This window comes from Strongylocentrotus purpuratus, unplaced genomic scaffold (genome assembly GCF_000002235.5).
Source record: "Strongylocentrotus purpuratus isolate Spur 01 unplaced genomic scaffold, Spur_5.0 spur5_scaffold_19, whole genome shotgun sequence".
NCBI classification, from domain to species: domain Eukaryota; kingdom Metazoa; phylum Echinodermata; class Echinoidea; order Camarodonta; family Strongylocentrotidae; genus Strongylocentrotus; species Strongylocentrotus purpuratus.
This window is the reverse complement of record NW_022145604.1, coordinates 8,387,413-8,412,152: the sequence shown is the minus strand read 5'-3', so window position 1 is coordinate 8,412,152 and position 24,740 is coordinate 8,387,413. Positions and strand designations below refer to the sequence as shown.

The following is a 24,740-nucleotide window of genomic DNA, read 5'->3' as shown; positions in this document are numbered from 1 at the left end:
GGCTGAGATTTGTAAAAAGTTGTTTTTACAAAGAAGATTCTGGTGAATAGCAGTGCTTATTCAAACAGATACTTGCATCAATTTAAATCACAATCATTATTCGTCGCTTAATCCCTAATCGCCTTAGAGCCTTAGGTGGAATCCAGGGACAGATCCCCCGGAAGCTCAGGGGTTTGAGGCATTTAATCACGGTGCGATGAACAAATTTCAATACTCACTATTTTGTGACACTGGCAGGTCACTATTTGTTCTTTTATTCTTTCTTTCATTCTATTTCTCTTTAAAATACTTTTTCGAAAAAGTGAGGAGGCTCGAGGCCCTTGAGCCCCGCAGTTCCGCGGGCCCTGACATTGCCCGACTGTACAATTAGAAAACTGTCATTTTCCACCAAACTGAAGTATGATTTACTAAAAAGTGAGGGAAAATCTTGGAAATTATGTCATTTCAGCAACATTTGTAATTCACCGGTATCGAATTAGAAATGTACCACATTTTAATTTTAATTTGATTTGATTTGATTTTATTTCCTCCCCTTTTTCTCGTCTTTTCCTTTTTTCTTACCATTTCCTTCCTTCTCTCTTATTTTGTTGATGTGGAGAGGCAACATCAGCCTGGGAGGCAAGGCCCTTTTGACTCCCCCGATCTCCTTCCCCCTCCCCTTTTTTCTTCTTCCTTCTTTCCCTTTCTCTATTATTTCCCTTTCTCTTTTTTTCTCTCTCTATTTTTTTTTGCGGGGGGGGGGGGAGGGGCAAGGCCCGCTCGCCCCCCCCCCCCCCCTCTTGGATCCGCATCATGAGTGAATTGCCAATTTGTATTGTGATTTTCAAAGTTTTACATGTCATTCAAATTTCATAATTTTCTTATTAGTTATCCCATTTTGCTCAAACTTTATTTGATTGGTTTGTCTGATTTGTTACTTCTATTGAAAATAAGTTATATTTTGGATTGGACTTTAAACACATAGGCTACTGGATAGCTGCTTTGATTTTCAACATAATATACATGTCTGTAAGGGACCCCACTGGAAATAAGCTCTCGAGCTTTCGTGGGTTATCCTGTTCAAGCTGATTTATTTTTGATCTGTTATTGTTGTATATTATTATTATTATATTATTATTATTGTATAGTGTTGTATGTTGGAAGCTTGTCGAATAAAAATCAATCAAGCAATGTTTAAGATTTAAATGGGGCTTCCGGATTTTGAAACGGGGGACTTAGCGCACAGGAGGCACTTTCGTGGTAGGCCTATTGAAGAAAAATGATGGGGCACTTTCCCTTTACCGCCACAGCCCTGGAAACACCTATTATTCCTACTTGAAAACCGTCGACCTGTTCCTTAATTTCCTATGATCAAAAAATTGTCAGGATTTCTGAAATGTTATTACTTTTCTTCATGCATCCTTTCGTACTGGCAATACGATCTGGCGCCATCTCTTGTCATACCGGCGGAAATGGAGGATTGGAAAAGTTCAGCTGTGGCGTAAGAAATTAGAAAAGCTAGACCGAAAGTTCTTGTATAGATCTGTGTCAACTTTCACGAATTTACGTCGCACAGTGAAGACTCCATCTAGTATTTAAGGCAGTCGACAGACGGAAATTGTTGTATTTCTACGAAGGTAAGAACTAAGAAGCAGCATTTACCGAATGGTGTGTATGTAGTTGAGACTTAGGCGTCGACTTTGCTTTCACCTCAGTCCCGCCCATAGAAATCCTGGATGTGTAGTAAAAGAGGCAACACTGACCCACTGTGCTGCAGCACACATAGCTGCATATTTTAGCACACAACATCGGGTGCGCGATCAGACACCCTATACTACTATCCTGGCTGTGTATTAAAAGCTGTGCTATTGATTCTCAACATTTCAAACACCACTGTACAAAGCTCAACTGATTTCGCTAAAAATCGGTACTTTAGTGACAATTGATGACACCTAAAATAGCAGTAAAATACAATTTTGTTAACTTACTCTTACCGATGTTAGAAAGAATAATTTAAAAATTCTAAGTCTACTGTCACACTTTGCTTACACTTACAGCCGCATCGGCATGATTGTGTGCATTTGTGTATTATGTATGTATTGACTATTCATGTGAGCAAATTAAGGCTGCGACGGGTAGTCGAATGCTCGAGTACCCGCACGGTTGACAACTACTCGGGTACGATTTCTTGTACCCGAATATTCGGCCGCAAAAAAAAAAAAATTTAAAAAAAAAATAAAAAAAAAAAAAAAATGTCCAGGCCCACGCTCACCCGTGCCAGGGAGAGCAGCGTCCGCTGGCATGGTACCGTCGGTAAAAATGTTTCCCAACTCAAGCACTGTCAAACTCACCTTTCAGAAACTGGGACCAAATGTCCAGATTTCTGTTTGGACTTGGAGGAAAATGGATTATTCTGCCATCTTTGGTTTTTAAAACAGCATTGTTTACTGTTATTATTCTTATTAAATCGGCGCCTTCAACTGCAACTCAAGGTAAAGTTGCATGCGTATTCAGCGAGCTGCGCGAGGGACCTGAGAAACTGCCGAGTGGTATGGTAGTGGCAAAAAAAGAAAAAGAAGGAAAAAAATCCAAAAATTAAAAAATTAAAAAAAAATCAAAAAAATTTAAAAAAATTTAAAAAAATTAAAAAAAAATTAAAAATTTTAAAAAAAAACATGGCGTCCGAATATTCGAGTATTCGCCTGTGAGCCTGGGAGTGTACTCGGGTACCTCATGACACTGTTGTGCACAGCCCTAGAGCAAATGCTTCCTAACATGTAGTGCAGTGCTACAGATTTTTACAAAATGAACGTTGGAAGGTAGAGTAAAGGAGGGGGGTAATCGACCGTCGACAGTTTTCGGTCGGTCCGTTGGCTGCATGGTAAAATCCCTTTAAAATACATTGCATAATAGCATATCACATATCCCACACATACCATAACATGCCAGAGTCACTGAAGAACCACATTTGCAATGGAAAATATATCCTTAAATATCACATTTTAGCGATGCGGCGGTCCCGCTACCCGAATCTGAAAAATTGAGTATCTTACGCGTGTCTGTAAGGTATATGGGTACCATAAAATGAGCTTTATTTCAAGTATTTTTCAGAGTTAGAGCCCGATCTTGTGTGAGTCGCAAGCTCAAAAGTATCTCATCACATGTATTAAATCAATGCAGCCGGACACCGCAGCGCACACACGATATCTCTGTCTACAGGTAATTCTGATTACAATTTCTGATCACCGCAGAGATAGTTTTCGGCATGGCGAGCCCCGGGGAGCTCTGCCGTGGGATACCTGCTCCGCCCACTAGTGCTATAGATCAGCGAGGAAATGCACGGCCTGCGCGTGCTTCCTATTGACTTTGTACATGACCGAAAACTGTCTCGCTAGGCCGATAACTGTCTCCGAAACAGTGAAAATCAAAATGAATACTGTCATTGCAATTCATGATTTTTTTTCTGGGATTCTTTTTTTGTTTAAATAATAATAATATTTGCTTCATGATTTGAACAAGAAATGATAATAAATAGGAAGTAAAGAGTCAAAAAAATTGGATTTTGTCTTAAGTGGCCGAAAACCCCCTCTTTTACTCTAGATAGAATACGATGTTTATGTCAATCTTATGTTGGTTTAGGCCCATAGCTACAGCCATCTCAAAATGTGAAATAACTTGCCTTTTGTGAAACAACCCCCTGATGTTTGTTTCATTTTTTTCCATCCACTAGAAATTGTTGCTCATTGACTCAGCCATGTCGCTGAAGCCGAGGATCGTGAACTTCGAGGAGACGTGGGGGCGACTACTAGAGACGGTTCAGTCGGTCATTCAGCTCGGGGACATCAAACGAGGAACGTGGAGTGACAGATTTTCGTATCCTTTTTTTTCATCAAGTTTTGGGGCCTGTACACTTGTTTTTTTAGCTTAATGATAAAGTTATGATATGGTCAATGTGACTGCAAATGTGACAGACACTTTTGAGAAATGAAGGTTTTGTACTACTTAATAATTGTGTGTTTTTATATCATCAAGCTGAGGTTTTAAAATCATCACAATTATAAGAAGTTGACTTAATCTTATTGAAAATCGGAAACAATGAAAAACACTGAATACAGGAATGGGTATGTGGTACTACACACTGAGTTTGGTCCAAGCTTTTAAGCTATTTCTGGTGTTTTTTTTAATATCAGCGTATTTGAAGAGGTATCTTTTTCCAGAGGACATTTCTGATACATGTATGATATTCTTGCACTGAAGAATGAAAAGGGTGAGAAAGCCTACAAATTATGCTTTAGACATCTTCACCAGAACGCAAACTTTTTTTTATGCTAAATAACGGTCAATCAAACCAAAACTTGATCAAAAATATAGAAGTCATTTAATACCGGTAGTGCAATTTTATAATGAAATTTAACAAAATTTAGACAGATTTGATTGTTTGAAATTAAGAAAAAAATTGAAATAATGTACATGTACGTGTTACATGTATGTATAATCTCTTATTTGTCCGGTAGTGTCTGGGATAGGCCTTGTGTTTGACCACTATCTTTGATCTGAATATTCAATTGGTTCATAATAAATCATTATGGAGTCTGCTACTAACTATATGGTGTGCCTGGGTTACTGCTAATGAACTATTTTCTCTTGAGAATGTTCTTTTATTCAGCAGTTTGATCATATATGATTCCTTTACTCGTTGTATTGCTTCAGTGATGTGTATGCTCTCTGTGTAGCTTTCCCTGAGCCTCATAGTGAAAGGCTGTACAATGTGACTAAATTATTTCTTGAAGAGCATGTGGATAACCTCAGAAAGGTAAGTAATTTCCAATCCGCCTAGAAAATAGATAAACAAATAAACAAACAAACAGACAAGCTCAAAAGGCTGTGAGAAGTAAAATCAAATAAATTTATCATATATTCATTGTTATTTGAAAGAATTATAAAACATCATAGAATGATGAAGAAATTTATAACTCAGTGATTATATGCAAGAACTATGTAGTTCTAATATTTTTGTCGTAGCAAATTTTATCCCTAGATTTTACTGTACTATAACTCTTCTTGTGCTAGATCATAAATAGCCATTCATTTGTTGTGTGTGGAAAATATTCTTTTATTTCTGATAGCAAGTAGCGGGCGCTGGAGAATCATTGCTATCACAGTACCACAGATTCTGGCAGCAGTACAGCAAAGGAGCTGCGTACATGGATCAACTCTACTCGTAAGTTATTCTTATGAGGCCTAAATTTAAAAAAAGACGTTGTATTGCCCTTTAGATGCCAAAACATGGGTCAGTCAGTCAGAAATTTTCTTTTTTTAAAAACTTTTTCTCTCCCTCTTTGGGCTGATATTTCTCAGTTTTGATTGCTTTAATTTTTTTTTCTCTAAAAAAGGGTAACAAAAAAAAACTTTTTTTAAAAGCAGACCGTAGATGTCAAGATTTTGGGGTTGGTCTCAAAGGGTAATACATCTTTTTTTTAAAGGTCTAATGGTGTTCCAGCAGATGTTCGGTAATAGCTCGTGATCACATTATCTCAAAGATTGATCGATTCCTGCCAAACTTAGGTCATGTATGTATCTAGCAGAGCTAATGAACTGATTATATTTTGGGGTCACGAGGTCAAAGGTCACAGGGCTCATTATGTATGAAAAAAAGCTTGTGATCGCGATATCTCAAGAACCGCTGGATGAATTCCTGCCAAACTTGAGTCATGTATGTATCTTGCAGCGCCAATGATCTGATTAGATTTTGGGGTCAAAGGTCACAGGGGTCATTATGTATGCAAAAGTAGCTTATGATTACATTATCATTAGAACCGATGAACAGATTACCATCAAACTCAAAACATGTATTTATCAAGCAAAGCCAATGAACTGAGTAGAATTTGGGGTCAAAGGTCATGGGGCTCATTATGTAGATTTTAGAATCATAAGATCAAATACCAAAGGGTCATATAAAAAAATAGCTTGTACATGTAATAACGATATTCTGCCAACCTGTTAATGGATTACAATCAAACTTGAATTTGAAAAATTACTCTAAATGACGAGGCATCATTTTCGACTGCCCGCAGTCGAACATCCATCTTGTTATTATTATGATCACTAATACTACTGCTACTACAACTACTTCTACTACTACTACTACTACTACTACTACTACTACTACTACTACTACCTCTACTACTACTACTACTACTACTAGTAGTAGTAGTATCATTCTTTCATTATCATCATGATCATCATCATCATTAATTAGTAGTATACTATATCATCATTATTATTATCATTATTATGGTGATGACAATGATGATGTTTATAATATCATTATCATTATTATTATTTATCATGATTATGATTATTATTATCATTATTTCTTCTTCTCCAGATATCTGAACCAGCACATACGCAAGCAGAAGATGAGCGAAGCAGACAGGAATTTTGGAGCTTTTACAGATACCATAGAAGAACAGCTGATGGACATAGGCGAGGTATGAATTTATCTAGAGTGTATTTAAATCCCCACTGCACTACTTATAGCTACTTGCGCCCTCTCAGAACAAACAATGCCCAATCGGTGACCGTTGGTCCCCCCCCCCCATGGTCCGCCTTTTCTTATGTTAATTGAGAGCTGATTTGATGAGATATCCACCTGTCAGTGAACATGCAAGGAGGTCGAATCCCTCCTGGCCATACCAGTGCAGTGGGGCTTTAAACCTGCAGCATCTCTGCATTGTGTTATATTATGTTAATTGAGAGCTGATTCGATGAGATATCCACTTGTTAGTGAACATGCCAGGAGGTCTAATCCCTCCTGGCCAAACCAGTGCAGTGGGGCTTTAATCTGCATCATCTCTGCACTGTGTTATATTTGCAGCTGAAACACATTTCCATTACAGTTCATTAGTTTGGAACCCTGTTATTTTTGTAATTATTAATACCCTTTGATACATTGATGGCACTATGCTGGCACATTGCACAGAAATATCCCAGTTTATCTGTATGATAAGCTGCCATCAGGATTATTTCTACAGGGTACAAGGTACAATCTTTTATTTCTATTTCTTCCTTCCTAGTTGGCCCTGGACATCTGGAAGAGATTGATGATCAGACCCCTTGATAAATGTTTACAAGAACTTCTTCTCAGAGAAATGCTCAAGTGAGTATTTGGTTTCTAATTATCCATGTGTATCATCTGTTTCGAGCCAGAAGGATTTTAACTCATGTACTTGAAATCAGAATTAATGACGCTTAGTAGTAGGCTCTCATAGGGAATTTGACGCCATTCGGGTGTTTACCCAACTGGTGCTGTCACTTACCAGCTTTATGACCAACAGACCTTATGTAACGGTCTGCATTTTCCACTCATTCCAGTTGACTCTCAATCCAGGGCTTGAGGTTCAAGTCCCGGCCGGCACTACTGTCCTTTAGCAAGACATTAATCTACATTTACCACTCTCTGCCAAGGTGTTAAATGGGTATCTGGTAGGATGTGAAAGTCATTGTAGTTTGCTTAGCATTGTGTTTGTGTCAGTGCAGATACAGGTATGTAATAAAGCTACTGGGAGTGAGTGCACTAATGCAAACAAATATCTTTCATTTAAAAATAGATATACAGTCAAACCTACTATAGAGTCTACAAAGACCACATTTTGTGTTTCCCTAGAAAATGGATTCTCATTGAAACATGTACTAAAGGAACCTGTCTACAAAGACCACTTTTTGTGTTTCCTTTGGGCGGTTGCTATCGACAGGTTTGACTGTACATGTCACATGTTTTGGAATAAAACTCTTCATTTGTGTTGATAACTTACTTGCAGGGATCGAGCAGGAGACGACACCCAGCACACTGTCCTCCATAGTGTCATTAATTCACTGGTTGAAGTAGAGCAGTACAAGAAGAAACAGCAGCTCAAGGTATAGTACCATACACAATGAAACTTTAAACGGGCTGTTTCACAAAGATTCTAAGTCGAACTTAACTCTGAGTTTGACTTAAACATTATGGAGAGTCATTTGTAGCCTTAAAATGATATATATTCAAAAGCAAATATTCAAGTATTTTAGACTTTTTTATAAATTCCACATCAAGAACATGAAACCTCCTTGATAATAGAAATATGAAAGATTGGAATCAACATTTTATGCCTTTAAAAAAAACTTTAACAAAATATCTTCAAGATGCTAACAGTTTTCCATAATTGTTAAGTCCAACTTAAAGAAAAGTTTAACTTAGGTTTTTTGGGAAACACCCCCCTGGTCTCAAGTGATGGTAATGGAATTGCATTTCGATAGAAACTGTCTTAAATTTATCTTTCATTGTCATGTAATGTGCTTTGATCGTTTCTGCAATTACCACTTTACCTTAAAAAGGCAGGTTTATTTTGATGCTCTCTTAGTTATAGGGGGGTAGATTCCAACCCCCTCCCATATGTCGGTCATGGCGGATGACGAATTTGGAAGCTTTGCTCATAGATAGATAGGGGGTCTTCTAAAGATTATACCTATAAAGTTTCATATCCATATCTCAAGTGGGTTTGGAATCATTTGCTAATTAATGTTCCATGTTCACATATTGATGATATTGCATTGTGTACGGTACAGTACTCATGGACAAGGGTTCATGTTGGCCTTGGCCTAAAGTATATTTTAAAAAAAGGTATCAAAATGCATAAGACCCTAGGCTGTATTAAGCCATGGAGCTCGCACAAAGATATTGAACCTTTTTGACCTTCAATAATTTTACACAGAGAAGGGTCACAACATATTGAGCCTCATGTCTGGGTGGATCCCCCTCCCCCCCCCCCCCCCCCCCCCCCCCCATCAATCCCTTTTAGGGTTAAGGGAGACAAATGATTTTTCCCAGCAGGGTAATGTTTAATACAATATATTCTGTATTCATTGTCTTTAAACTAGTATTCAACTCTTGACTTCATCTGTGTGCTTCCTGGTGATTAGATTTGTTTTCTCCATCTTCATTTCGTCTTTTTTTGAAAATTCTTATGACAGCTTTACCAAGATCTGTTTGAGATCAAATGCTTAGAGCAAACGGGAGCATTCTACAGGAAAGAGTCAGCCAGGTTACTGCAAGATCATGACTGTTCACAATATATGGGCAAGGTAGAGTCTCATGTTATTTACATTTTTTTCTCATAAAAGATGAGGATTTATATTGTGCTTGTACAGTCAAACCTGCTTTAGTGACCATCTGTCTACAAAGACCACCTGTCTACAAGGACCACATTTTTTGTTTCCCTTGAAAAAGGTTTCTCATTGAAACATGTACTGAAGGAACCTGTCTACAAAGACCACTTTTTGCGTTTCCCTTAGGCGGTCGCTATAGACAGGTTTGACTGTACATGTATTAAGATAAGAAGTATTAAGAACTCCATACATAATGTATTTTATTGACATTAGTTGGTACATACAAAAAGTATATCATATGAGAAAAGCTCCTTGAAAAGGGTTACTCTTCAAATGCCTTCATATTTGAAGTATGAAGAGCCATAACCGAAATGTTTTGACCAAACTTTTGTGCCACATCCAGAGCTGACAACCATTCCGTTTTTGCCGGAATTACTCTGTTTTTTCCTCCCAATTACGGTATTACGTTTTTTCTTCATAAAATACGTTTTTTAATAATTTTTTTTATTTATTTATTTATTTTTTTTTTTTTTTTTTTTTTTTTTTTTAACATACCGCACGTCAAACAACTGGCCTAAAATGGTGATTTGATCACAAATTCAATAGAAAAATAATTTTAAAACATACTTGAAGAGAAAAATATCAAACAAAATGAAATGCCGATAATACTGTACCAAAATAACCACAAAAAAAATTACCTGCTTGTATGGAAAAAACAGCATGATGAATGAACATTTCTGCATTGGAAGTGTGTCGCGCGTGGTTGTAAGTTTTGTTTTTATGAATTCCTTTTTTTTGCTTGAAATTCCTTTTTTTTTGCCATCATGATTCCTTTTTTTGGTCGCACAAGGTTGGCAGCTCTGCATATCTGTGTAGTCCCACATACCTAATTCTGTGTGCAGTGCTCATGACTGACAACAAGATGGACTCGTTTTCTTTTCATTCTGATCATTTTAAAGCCTCTCATTATACATCAGTTTGTATGTACTGCATAATGAAGCCCTTCCACTACTTCTAGCCAGTTTCTTTTGTGACTCATACTCACATTTATTGTTAATCTCTTTTTTGAAAGGTGTTACAAAGATTACAAGAGGAACAGCTAAGGAGTCGAAAGTTCCTTCACCCCAGCTCCTACCATCGGGTACTAGAGGAGTGCCAGAAGAGAATGGTAGCAGATCACATGTCACTATTGCACTCTGAATGTAGAACAATGGTTAGAAAAGAGCAGAGACAAGGTAAGTTGTGATGATTTACCAGTCTTTGAAAATACATGTCTTTAAGAAATAAGTGTCTGAAAGCTATTTAGTTGTTGCCTTTTTTTGGGCGAGGTTAAAAAAAGAATGGTAGCAGATCATGTTTTACTACTTCACTCCGAATGTAGGACAATGGTCAGAAAGGAGAAGAGACAAGGTGAGTTGTGATAATTTACCAGTCTTTGAAAATACATCTCTTTGAAAATAGATATGTCATAAAGTCAGCTTTAACCATTGATCTCCTAGAGGTTAAAGAAAATTTGTAGCAGATTGCATGTTTCTATTTCTCTCCAAATATTGGATACTGTGCAAAAAGATACCAAGCCAAGGTGAGTTGCGAAGGGATACTGTACTCCCAGAAATTAAAGATCCTATTTCCAGTTTTTATAAATCCAATTGTTGTTCTTGTTGTTTTTATTATTACAGTGCTTTTGATGGATGCACATCAGTGGGTAGAGCAAAATATATGATTAACCGGTTGGCTCACTGATACAATAATCATTGTACACGAAGCATCATTATGCTTGCATTATTACTTGTAAAGGCAGTGAGGGGGGGGGGGGTGGTCAATGAAAGCATTGCTATTCTTTTCATGTTACATTCATTTTGTCACTTTGTGAAAGTAAGGAAAGTAAGGAGTCGTTATGTTGATGAATGAAAGCATTGCTTAAACTTTTCATATTACTTTCACTTTTGAACAACGGTGCTCTTACATCGTCATCGAAAGGCTGCATATGATGCCTTGTGTTATGTGAAGTGCAAATTTTCTCCCCCGTTTCTATGTTTTCATGAATTTATTTCTCCTTCTTGCATAGATCTTTCGAGAATGTACGAGCTTCTAAAACCAATCACAAGTGGTCTGAGCATCATGGTTGAGGAGTTAGAAGCACATATAATAGATTCGGGTGAGTTTATCATGATTAGTTTAATTAGTTTACTTTTATTTCACATGAAACATAATACATTAACAAAACATAGCATATACGGTAGGCTTGCGGTTGCATCATGTGAGAGAGGGGAGGATTGGGGAGTCCTGAAAAGGACTGTTGGTATAGTCTTGAAAAAGACTGTTGGTTATCTTTGTTAACTTATAGTTCTAAGGAGAACTATAGCGTCGGTTGGAGAGGATGGGTGGTAGGAGTGGCTCGAGTTTCGAATAGGTTGACTATCAATCATCCGCCGTTTAGAAGCATCTAAAACATAGCATATTAACAAAGTTGATGTTCATGAAATATAAAGACATTTACACAGCAATTAGTTTGTAATGCATTTACATAGGATAATTCCGAAATTACGTGTGAGAAAAGGAACTTAATAGAAAGCATAGCTTGTAGAGTTTAAGTTCCTCAAAATCATGTTGACACAGTGTCATTCATAATCTTTTTTTTTTTTTTTTTTTTTATTGCTTCAAATCAAAGATATTTACAATCGTTGCTCATTATAACATTCGATCTGCATTCATAATCTTGGCTTAAAGATCATGCTGAGTTCTGGTAACGATAAAAATTAAATCCTTAATGTCCGTTCAGGTAAGACGCGGTATGTTTATTTGTTTTAATTAATACGCTTCATATTTCTATAAGTTATAATGCACTAAGCACAGATGATGAGTACGCATAGGACCTTTATTCATCCTGTTGTTATTACATTTAATCTGTTTATTTTAAGTGTCTTGATCACCATCTGGTTGATATGCATTATTATTATTATTATTATTGTTATTATTAGTAGTATTTGTGTTATTATTATTATTAATATCAATGTAATTTTCTGTTTTATCAAATTAAAGAGAGCTGCTTTACACATTGATAAACCCTTCTTTTTTATCTACAGGTCGGCAAGCTATAGCTGGGCTACATGGTGACAATGTAAGTTCTTTAAAATCAGTATGTTCTGTATTCTATAATTATAAATGGGGGGGGGGGTGCATATTCAGATTACAACTGAGATGGTTTAGATCGTGTGTCATTGTATGAGAATATGGATGTAAAATTCTTCATGAGAACCCTAGATGATCTACCTTCAACCCTTTCAGGACTTCACTGTTTTAAGGGCTTAATCGATCACATTTTGTTTGTTAAAGAGCAAATCATTGTTACATTTTAGTATGATGTAATGTCTCTGAAATAAAAATACATGAGTAAGAGATTTATTGATGAGATGAAAAAATAGCAAAAATTGATAAACAGTGATTTGGAACCAATTGTTATGTTGTCAATTTAGGAATTATAATTCTTTTTTTGTTTTATTTTTAATTCCTGGCATCAAGCACGATATGGTCATGCACAAATGGACACAGCAGGCGGTGTCACCCAGAAAAATCCCTTGAAGGGAGAATTTTGTTGCTTCGTTAGAGGATTTTTGAAGGGACAATATTGATGACAGACAGCAATTTAGAGGATAACTAAATTCCGGATAATTAAAATCCGGATTTTTAGCCTCTGTGTGAGACCGCCTAGCGTGTACAAAAATTGTTGCCCTTTCTGCTCGTACATCTAGAATATTCAATTTGAACAAAACCTTAAAATGTGGAATGTCTGTGTGTGAATTGTTTTGATTTGATACAGATACCGGCCCAATTCGTAGAAGCAATGCTGTCACTTCACATCAAGTTTTCAGAAATGATAACGACAGTCTTCAATAAAGATCAGCTCTTCACAAAATCATTAGATATGGTAAGTTTTCCTGTGCATCAATTCTAGTCTTGTCCTCGCCAGATGCCACGAGGTCAGAAACTTCAACACGGTATAATGATGTAAATGGGTACCTGGGGGGTGTTTCATAAAGCTGTTCGTAAAGTTACGCATGACATTTCGAACGAGTTGTATATGAAGTGCCAGATAGGATGCCCAAAGTTTTTTCTGATATTTTCAATAACCTCAATTAAATTATGGCAAAAAATATATGTTGCGTTAAAAATGTTTGTTATTATAAGAATGTTAATCTACATCTGCATAGTTCAACTTTAGTTGATGTATTTAATAATGATTGAGCATCCCATTTGGCTTTTACAAGTCGTTCGTAAAGCCATGCGTAACTTAACGAAAAGCTTTATGAAACACCCCCTGGTGATGTAAATGGGTACCTGACAGGAATTAATTCTTTGAAATGCTAGAGCGCTGGGGTAATAATCTCCAAGTTGTGAAGCGCTAAGTGATTCTAATAAGCGCTATATAAAAACTGAGTATTATTATTTATTATTATTACATTTAAAACTACAACATTGACTTTTCGTTCCATTTTATTTTCTGGGTTATATTTAGTTCAATATACATTTACTGAATTATTAGGAGGGGAAAGGTTATAAATTTCTCTTTAGGTGTTATTGATTACTTTCAGTATATGATAATGCTACATGGATTCTACTTGCGTAAATTTTAAACTATATAATGCATATTGTACATCCTAACGTTTCATCACAGAGTTTTGAAACTCTGATTAGAAATAACGGTTCAAAAAAAGGATATGAACCTGATGATTTATCAACAGTTTTTAGCCAACAGGTCACATGGATTGTACTTATCTCTTTTTCTCTGTCTGTCTTTCTTTCTCTCTCTCTCTCTCTCTCTTGCTCTCTCCCTCCCAGGCATGTTCATCAGTAGTCAACAAGAAGCTGTCTTCAAAACACAATTCATGTAGATCACCAGAATTGGTAAATAAACTTTGTTTCCTTTAGTCCTGCACATGCAAAAAAAAACTATCTTTGGTCACATAGCATATGGGGAAAGGGATGAGGGGCACATTTAAAAAAATCATAGATGTACCTCAGAAAAATGTGAGGATCTTATTTTCTCTAAAGTTTCAATTTTCTTTATATTAATGCCTCCCCCCCCCCCCTCCCCTTTGTAAAAATGTGATAGGCATTTTGCTACTGTTTCGTTTTCAATTTTTGAGAATTCCCCCCTTCCTCAAGTCACATAAAATTGTTCACATTTTGATAATAATTTGTTTGATAATCAAATAACATAGTTCACTGACTGGATTTATACTTAGAGATCTTTAAAGATGATTTGAGAGTGAATTTGATATTCACTATTTCAAAGGAAAGGTCTAATTAACATTACTAAGTCCGATTTTGATGTGCATGTACTATTTTTCTACCCATGAAATTATGAAAACATTTTCTTATGTTCGCTGCTTGCTTTACACAGCTGGCGAGGCATTGTGATGCATTACTGAAGAAGAGTTCGAAAGGGAGCAGCGAATCAGAACTAGACGACAGGTTGGGGCAATGCATTCTGGTCTTCAGATATATAGATGACAAAGATATCTTCCAGAGGGTAAGAAATATTATTTCAACTTTTTTTCCATCCATGTTTGTAATATTTTAGTTCTAGTTTGTCAGGGTTTTTTTTTCCCTTAAAATCTTGAATTTTTATTTGATATGATTAAAGTAATGCTTTTTTCTCTTTATGGTCTTTTCCCAGATTTATACAAATAATCACAACAAGAAAAACAAATGGTACTATTGATGCGTTATCAAAGTAAATTAATTTTGTTGTAATATTAACTTAACAGAACCATAAATGATAAGTTGTTTGCGCTCATAATCTTTAAAAATTTGTGTGAAATTTGATCACAAGTTCCGATAATGATCAAAAATAAAATCTTTGAGAATTATACCAACTTATTTTTCATGTTCAAAGAAACAAAAAAACATGCTCATATAAATGGTCTTGTGCCCTGAGAATTATGTTTTTGAGCATTTTTAATACCGGTACCCAAAATCAAGGATGGGGATTTGTTTTATTAAGAAAAGCATGTTTTTTCCTTAGAAATTAAGAAATCTTGAACTGCACCCTGATTTATGATGGAACAGTGGATTGCCTTTTTCTAGACACTTGACTTACTGACTAAGGTGCACAGGACAGAGTGTCCCCTTGCGCTCCTACGGGTGGTCGGCCTCCATTCACTTCTGTTGTGGGCTTGGTGTTGGGCAGCCTCCAGGCTTAATCCAGAGTCTTGGCGGATTTGGTCTTTCCACCTCAGGGGAGGACGTCCTGATGGTCGTGGACTTGTATTGGTAGACGTTCCTGTGGCATACGTACAACCAACATGTCAAAACCATGTTAGGCGGCGGTTGGATATTTCCTCATTTATTCCCTTGTAGATTTTCAGTGACTTTCGGATGTCTACACTTGTAATTCTATCTAGAAGATGGACACCTGCTATTGTACGCAGACATATTTCTAGGCACATTTGTTGAAAATACCAATTCATTTATTCCTCAGCATTGAACTTTGGCCTGTTCAAGAGAGAAGTAGGTCATCTGGCATGAATCATTGACTTGATTGACAGGTTGTATATTACACAGGAAATTCTGAACTGAAATTAACACCAGCAGGAGTGTAATTAACAAGGTTGGCAATTTGAAGCTTGCTGGGAGAAGAAATCTACATGCAATTGACAATGGAGTAATTTCTTGGCCAAAATTTGTAAACAAGGAGGAATGTAATTGACATTGGCTCCTCTGTGAGCAGGCAGGTAGTTCAAAAGGTCATTGCAAATCTGGGTTGGGGGTATTTTCCATTTCATCACACTGCAAGGCATTAAGCCATGTCATGGTGGTTGTATAGTTCAGTCGGTCGGAATTTGTTTAATTAAAATATATATTTAAAAAATCTCCCCCTTTGGGCTGATATTTCTTCGTTTTTGAATGCTTTAATACATGTTTTTCTTCTAAAAAAACAGTAAAAAAAAAAATAAAAACAAATTAAAAAGCCGACCGTAGATTTCAAGATTTCGGGGTTGGCCAAAGGGCAATACAACATTTTTTTTTTAGGCCTAATTATAGGCTGTGTTTGGGATGATTTAACAGCATTTTCTCCTGGTTTTTAATTCTTGGACTTTGTCTAAGATAAAGGTTAAGATTTGCTTTTAGGTTTAAGATTTAAGGTTACGGTTATTATTAGGTGTAGTGTTGGGTTTTAGTTTTGAAGTTTGGAATTTTGACTGGTGCGAGAAATTTCTGCAGAACAATTGTCACCAGAGCATGTGTTAGACAATCAACGCACTGGTGATGTACAGGTAATGGCATTCATTGATTTGATCATGATGCTTCTGCAAAATTTCAGTAGTCATTATTCATACATTATTCAAAAAAAGTTACAGTAAATGATCTCACAGAAGACAAATTAAAACAATTATGCGGAAAACAGAATGAGCAAATACGTGACAGATAAAAACTGAAATGACACTTTAAGGATATCACTACATGTTATGCATGTGATATTACAACAGAAGAAATTTTGGAAGGGGAAATATTTAAAGCCCTCACATTTTGATTTTTTTTCTTTTTCGTTATTTTCTATCGCACTTGCAGTTCTATGCACGTATGTTAGCTAAGAGGTTAATACATGGTCTATCAACGTCAATGGATGCAGAGGAATCAATGATCAATAAACTAAAGGTATGGTGTTCCTTGATATATTTATATTTATATACCTCATACATAGATTGTCATTCACTGATTGGTCAAAACTATATCACATGTCAAGGAGCATTTCGATCTATCAAGTATCATTACGTCAGAGGGGTTGATAGCTACTATCAAACCCTGGGATAGGACCCCTAACCCCTCCCGCGACTTAGTTGCGCACACAAATTTTTTGAGTTGCTAGGCTACCGCAATCGCGCGGTTACGCGCAGCGCGTAGGAATTCAATACTCTTGCCTTGGACTTGATGTTGGATTTTTCTTATTTGGGTTAGTAAATTCCTCTTGATCTCGTTTCCTGTTTTTAGAGCTAGATCTAGACCTACAGCTAGACCTAATCATGAATCAATAAAAAGGATGAGGTATATAATACAAATATGGACTGCTCTGTAATCGGATGATGGTGGGAACTACCACTCCCTCGGTGGTGTTCACACCGGCCCTTCTATCACCCCCTCGGCTTCGCCTCGGGGATGATAGAAGGGCCGGTGTAAACACTACCTTGGGAGTGATATTTCCCACCATCATCCTCATGAGCAGTCAATATTTGTATAATATATATCTCTCTCTTTCTTTCACTCTCTCTCTCTCTCTCTCTCTTTCTCTTCCCACTTTCTATTTCTCTTATCATGCATTTCTTCTATCCCTTTCTCTCTCTTTTTCAAACACTCTCTCTTTCTCATCTCTCTCTCCTTGTTTTCTCTTTCTCTTCTCACTTCTCTCTCCCCCTCTCTCTCTCTTTTTCTTTTTCACACACTCTCTCTCTCTCTTCCTCACTTTCTCTCTTTCTCACTTTCTCTTTCTCTCTCTATCTATCTTTCTCTTCCCACTTTCTATCTCTCTTATTCATTTCTTCTATCCCTTTCTCTCTCTTTTTCACTCACTCTCTCTTCCTTACTTTCTCTCTCACCCTCTCCTTGTTTTGGCTCTCTCTCTCTCTCTCTCTCTCTCTTTCTCTTTCTCTTTCTCTCACTCTCTCTCCCTCCCTCCCTCCCTCCCTCCCTCTCCTCCCTCCCTCTCTCTCTTCCCACTTTCTATCTCTCTTATCATTCATTTCTTCTATCCTTCTATCATTTTGCAAATTTATATTCAGATACATGTTTGAATTATCAGCTCTTTTCTTATCTGTTCCGTTCTGTTTTCAGCAAGCGTGTGGGTATGAGTTCACGAATAAGCTACATCGGATGTTCACAGATATGGGCGTCAGTGACGATCTCAATAACAAGTTTGCCAAGTTTAGCCAAGAGAAAGAGACAGACCTCGGAATCAACTTTTCCATCTATGTCCTCACAGTGAGTATTAGTGATAGTAATAGTAATGATGATGATGGTGACGATGGAGACGATGATGGTGATATTGATAATGAAAATGATAAGAACCACAATGATCAAATTTATAAAGCACTTTTTATGAGGATACAGATCATTTACTTATGAAATGAGCGAAGCCTTATTCTATTTGTGCAAATCTCTTTCTTGCATTGCAGTTTATGGATCATTCCATATGGTTAAATAAATATTTGTGACATATCAGAACTTAGAAAATATGTCTGTTATGAACCCCAAGAACAATTTGCTGATAATGATCTCAAAGTTATGTAAAACTGTAGGCTATAAAGTCATGAAAGCTCGCAATGCAAAAGGAAAATAATCATTGCTGTGCGCTTCTTGAGGATGTATTCTGTTCTCCAGTTGGCCATTAAATCTTTTATGGTTGATATACAAATGTACAAGTTCTGAGGCAACCTTCCTAGTCATAAGGACTGCTAATCATAACGTGTAACGTCCTATACGTTAAGGACTGCTATTCATAAAACGCAAAGGGGGTCACTATTCGTAAAGGCATAAGGACTGTTAATCATAAGGACAAGTATTCACAATGTGAGATGAAGGTTGCTTTTCATAATTCATATCAAGGGTCATTACTCATAAGGACCGCTATTCATAAACATGAAGAAGGGGCACTATTCATAATTTATATTGGGGGTCACTACTCATTATACAAGAAGAATAGAATAGCAAGCCACTTCTCGTATTATGAATAGGGACTCCTATGAATAATGAACCCGATTTGCTATTATGAATAGCGACCCACTTCTTCAATTATGAATAGCAGATCTTATGAATAATGGCCCATTTCTTCAATTATGAATAGCGGTCCTCATGAATAGCCAGCGGACCTCCAAGTTTTCATACCAGAGTAACGTGAACTTTATCCTATCTTTTGCCCAAACCTCATATCATGATCCCATTCTATTGTTTGCATCCATCTTGTTTTCCTTTCCCCTTAACAGACTGGTTCGTGGCCCCTCGGTCAGTCCGCTCTCACACCGTTTGCAATATCACAAGAGCTGGAGAAGAGTGTCAGAATGGTAGGATACATTTATAAACAATGCTTGGGTAATTTTGGTAATAGCACGCTGAGGGGTCATATCATGATGTAGCGTGCCCGAGAGACAGTATAGAAACAGCTATGCTTTGATTATTAAAGCAGTCGATGTGTCTTTTATATACCAAATTCACAAACAAATCTACAAAGAATTCTTACCTTACCTTTTTTTTAGTCAAGACTGGTTAAAACAACACAGAAAGTCTGAGACATCGTCTGTAAATCTTCCATGAAAAATTCGGGAATTGCAGTAAAAAAGCACTGTATGGTATCCTTGCTCGCACAACTTTTTACACGTAAACCAATGGGGATCTCAGCAAAATTTATTTATGGGTCTGTCACACGGGGCAACGGGCATCTTTAAAAAAAAACTATTGACCTGTAGGTGGGCATGGCTGAATTCAAGACTCAAATTTTGACCAATCAGATGACTAGATTCATTAACATACTAAAGAAAGGTATTTTTCTAAGGTTACCACTTTGTGAGTATCAGTCCAGTCATGAAATGTTTTAAACTTTTCCTTCTTTGATATGCTCTTCTTTTTCAGTTTGAAATTTTCTACAGTGAAAAGTTTCCAGGAAGGAAGCTAACATGGCTACATCATTTGTGTACAGGTGAGATTCTCTCTTTGATGGCAACAATATATTCACAATGATAATATTAGTAATTAATGATGATGATGGCGTTGGTGGTGGTAATGATGGTGATGATGGTGGTGGTGATGGTGAGGGTGGTGGTGATGATGGTGATGGTGATGGTGGTGATGGTGATAATGATAATGATGATGAAGATGGTGATAATATTTAGTAATTCATGATGATGATGATGATGATGATGGTGATGATGGTGAAGATGATAGTGATGATGGTGATAATGATGGTGATGATGATGGTGGTGATGATAATGACGAGGGTGGTGATGATGATGATGGTGATGGAGATGGTCATGATGATGATGGTGGTGGTGATTATGATGATGATGATGCTGCTGGTGGTGGTGGTGATGATGATGATGATGATGATGATGATGATAATGATGATGGTGGTGATGATAATGACGAGGGTGGTGATGATGATGATGGTGATGGAGATGGTCATGATGATGATGGTGGTGGTGATTATGATGATGATGATGCTGCTGGTGGTGGTGGTGATGATGATGATGATGATGATGATGATGATGATAATGATGATGGTGGTGATGATGATGGTGATGATGAAGATGGTGTTGATGATGAATTGTATTATTATTATTATTGTTAGTGTTGTTTATGTTATTGTTATTATTTATCTATCCATTATTAGGTGAGCTAAAGCTGAACTATTTAAAGAAGCCGTACATAGTAACTACCACCACGTTTCAGATGGCCGTCTTACTCATGTTCAACAACCAAGACACTGTTCAGTATTCGGAGCTCATCAATAGTTCTCTCATCAACGAGAAGGAACTCAGTAAAACAGTCCAGTCTCTCATTGATACCAAGTTCATCGAACAAAACCATGAGGTGAGGTCTGCTATAGTTGTAGTTGGGGGAGTTGAGGGGGGGGGGGTTGTATGACACATGCATCAGTGACATTTATAATACTCAATATTGAGAGAATACTTACAATTTAAAGATATAAAATGCAAATACATACAAAGACATAAGAAATAACAATATATGAGAAAAAAAGAAAGAAAAATATTATGGAATGTGCACAGAAATAATATTAAAAGGGTTGATAGTAATAAAAATAACCTTGGGGGTTCTGTCGAAGCACCAACTATATACATAAACATAGCCTTAAACTTATCTTAAACCAAAATGCAACCCTAACTCTATATCTTTGATGAAATATAGCCTAGAGCAAATGTCAGGGCATATAAAAGGGGAATTCTACTAAGGCATCTAGTCGCTTCAATAGAAGCATAACATGAGAGGCAAATTGGTGAAAGTTTGAGGAAAATCTAATGAAGGATAAGAAGTTATTCACTTTTGAATTTGCAATAGATCAAATACAAGTTATCAAGATTTATTTGCATTGGGAGCACCTTTCCTGTTTGGTCTGTATCCAACACTTGCACAGCCTTTCTGTGAAATAATTCTAGTTCTTTATTAACAAACAAGAAAATGGATATTCAGGAATTGAAGCTAGAACAGTTTTTATCTGACCGGCTGGAAAAGTTTATTGGCAAAGCGCCAGCTTGTGTCCATCTCAAGACAGTTGCTGACATGAAATAATGAGTTGAGAAAATGCTTACACATTGAGGTTTGAATCATCTATTTTCAGGGGCATCCTGGAAAATTAATCTATCATTTAAGCACTTTAAGGAGGCTAAGAGTTTTCACTGTGAAAGCCAGGAGCTACAGAGCTACTGTAACTAAAGAAGCTAATCGAAAGAGAGCTAATAGTGGAGCAATTAACGCAACAAATTGTTCTGAAGTATCTAGCTATGCAGAATAAAGTCAAGATAGCTCCTGTAGAGACCTTTGTCAGTGTGTGTTTATTCAACGTACCTCACGTGCATTCACAGTTAAAACTCTTAGCCATTGTTTGTTTGTTTGTTTGTTTTCCATGTAGGGTCCAATCACAGAGAACACAAGCTTCACACTAAATCTGTTGTACTCCAACAAGAGGACAAAGTTCAAGATTACGACAGCCGTTCAGAGAGATCCCCCTCAGGTAAAGTCTTGGATCCACCTTTCTCTCAGTATTTCTCCTTTTAAAGCCCCACTGTACGACTTATAGCTACTTGTGCCATCTATCCAGCAAACAATGCTTAATCGGTGCCTTTTGGTCCCCCATGATCCTCTTTTTCTTATGTTAGTTGAGTGCTGATTTGATGAGATAACCACCCATCGGTGACCTTGCATGGAGGTCTAATCCCCCCTGGCCAAACTTTATGAATAATTTAGTTGGTTACTACATGTTTGCTCCTCTCACCCAAACTGTATTATAAATCGGGTGACTATCAATGCTGGGGTAATAGTAATTTCATTCCAGGGCCCTCAAGACGAACAGCATTGTACTGATGCAACTACTCTAAGTAAATACAACCATACCATTATTGTTGTTCTTATGATCCTTCATTAATTTGCAGCAAGAAGTAGAACAAACCCACAACGCAGTAGACGAGGACAGGAAGCTGTATCTACAGGCAGCAATCGTCAGGATAATGAAAGCACGCAAGAAACTTAGGCATAATATACTCATACAAGAGGTGAGAAATGGGAGGGGAAAGGAAAGACGAGAGTAAGTAGGACTGAAAAGAGAGAAAGAGAGACAGGCCTGATAATTTCCAGATTTAAATCGGGTTTTCCTGATTATTCGTTTATCCTGATTTCTTTTTTGTTTTTATTTCTTTTTTTTAAATAATGATTTTTATTCTCCAAAAATGGTTAGTCCCTGAGATCGATGTTAATCCGGTTTCAAATTAGGGGGGTGAGGTGCTGTTTTTCATGACTTGCTCGAAGACCTCGTTTCGCTCAAAAAAACAAAAACAAAATTAAACCCGAGGAAAGAGGGAGGGTTGGGGGGGGCATTACAGAGAGCAAGAGAGAAAGAGATAATGAAAGATAAGGAAAGACAAAGAAAGAGTCCAATGTAGAAAGAGGTGATACAACTGAAGCACGTAGGACATGAGGACAATAAGGAATGACCTCTCTGGGTTTGAAGTTGCCACTGGCTTTAAGACTGCAAATACCACTGCCAGCAGAAAGAGGAACACATTCTGAAATGCAACTTCAGAATTGGACAAGCGACTTCAATACAATGGATGGTGAATGACAGAGAGAGAAGAGGTGGGAAAAATGTAGAAGCAGAATGTGATTTTAAAAGTTCCCCTAAAATTCAAGTAAGTATTTTCTTGAAACCCAAGTATGTTATGGAGTGTAATATTATTCTTATCATTATGAGTTACACTAGACTACACGTAAAGGTCTGTTTTTTTACCATGAACTGTGTTTTTGTTTTCAGGTCATCTCTCAGGCCAGGTCACGGTTCTCGCCCAGTGTCAGCATGATCAAGAAGTGCATCGAGGCTCTCATCGACAAGCAGTACTTAGAGAGGACGACCAAAGCCGACGAGTACGCGTATGTGGCATAGCCTTGCCTGTATATAGACCCACTCCCTCAGTATCCTGTGATGTTCAGACATGTCATGCTGCAGCAAACCTTATGGTGCATTTGGGAAATGCATGCAGGAAATTGATATCATGAACCATATTTCTCGTGACTCCTGCTTGTCGGTAAAAGCAGAAACGATGCTGCAGCAAGATCGCGATTTCCCGGGTACAAAGTGGACACGACATTGCAGGAGATTCCTAAAAAGATTGGCTCACTCTTGAGGATGGAACGTTTGTGCGACTCTGCCATCGATAGAGCCCGAGGATAGCGAACTGAACTGAACCGAAGAGAATCGTCCATGATCTTTGAATGAATAAAAATGTCTTTTGATTATCCACACCAGATACATTACAGCAGACTACAGTCATATGTTTTGCAGAAAATGTTGTTGGGATTACTTCTTACTGCTTGATTTTTATAATCACTGTATCAACGGACATGGGATGGGAACGCTGGACATAATCTGGATTTTCATAACGTCTGTAATAGTGAGCTTCGCAGTTATTTTTACCCCAGTCATCAGCTTCATACCAAAAAACAATGATTGGTATGTGCACCATCTCCATTTCTCCACTCCCTGAGGAGTATTTCCACTATATAACTACTTCACTGAGAGGGCATGTGCAGAAGGCGGTATATGTTACCACTATAGACGGGTGGCCTTTATAGAAAGGTTGCTGATAAAACAGGTTTGACTGTACATGTACTAAAAAATACATGTACATGCACTTTATCATGGCAGCAAAGCATTTCAGTTCAAAATTGTACTCTTGAAAGTTCAGATGTGAATATTTTCCAAAAATTAAAACAGAAGGGGTTAATTAATTACTTGGTACAAAAGCTTTCTCGATGTTGATGATCTGAGAGTAGGTACAATTGCATGAAAAGTGACTTTCTGTTTATAGTCTCAGGGTAATTTTTTATTTTAATTGTATTTATTATCATCTTTTTATTATTTTCGACTATTAAAATGTGCATTCTGTACCAAGTTCTCTAAGTTGCTGTTTGAATGAAAAGGAATGGGTTTTGCACACTTGGGGCCAGACATCGAATAGGAGGCGTGTTAATTCTTTAACACCTGACTCTATGGCATGTCCAAGAACTGTCTCAAGAAACAAACCCCTGTTTGCAACAGGGCTCAAGGGACAAAAATATATTCAGAGATACAAGTACAGTATTCCTTAGGGCCGCAGCTAACCAAACAACATCTGGATTTTGAAAGTAATAGCTATAGAAAAGGCAATTCTGAAAACGTAAATGAATGAATACTTGAATGGTCATATCAATAATAATGGTGGCTTCTTATATACATGTAGCGCAAATGTCTATTATGCTGCGACACTCCTGGTGCTCCATTATTACCCCGGTCACAGCCGGCAGCCGGCAGCCAACTATGTGGTGCTCTGGCATATCAGGGGGGCGTTTCACAAAACTTG

The 24,740-nt window shown here is 37.2% G+C and overlaps 1 protein-coding gene across 1 annotated transcript; it reads left to right on the top strand.

The window, feature by feature from the left end:
- The first annotated feature begins 1,430 nt into the window (after nucleotides 1-1,430).
- LOC100890302 (cullin-2) lies at nucleotides 1,431-24,740 on the top strand. Its single transcript, XM_030990206.1, has 22 exons — nucleotides 1,431-1,616; nucleotides 3,710-3,852; nucleotides 4,690-4,792; nucleotides 5,106-5,200; nucleotides 6,368-6,470; nucleotides 7,056-7,138; nucleotides 7,800-7,896; nucleotides 8,989-9,099; nucleotides 10,196-10,358; nucleotides 11,192-11,281; nucleotides 12,210-12,244; nucleotides 12,944-13,051; nucleotides 13,963-14,028; nucleotides 14,528-14,656; nucleotides 16,699-16,785; nucleotides 17,956-18,102; nucleotides 19,104-19,181; nucleotides 19,747-19,813; nucleotides 20,504-20,703; nucleotides 21,761-21,862; nucleotides 22,281-22,400; nucleotides 23,156-24,740. The coding sequence occupies exons 2-22, from the start codon at nucleotides 3,734-3,736 to the stop codon at nucleotides 23,282-23,284; spliced, it is 2,232 nt and encodes a 743-aa protein (XP_030846066.1). The 5' UTR covers nucleotides 1,431-1,616; nucleotides 3,710-3,733; the 3' UTR covers nucleotides 23,285-24,740.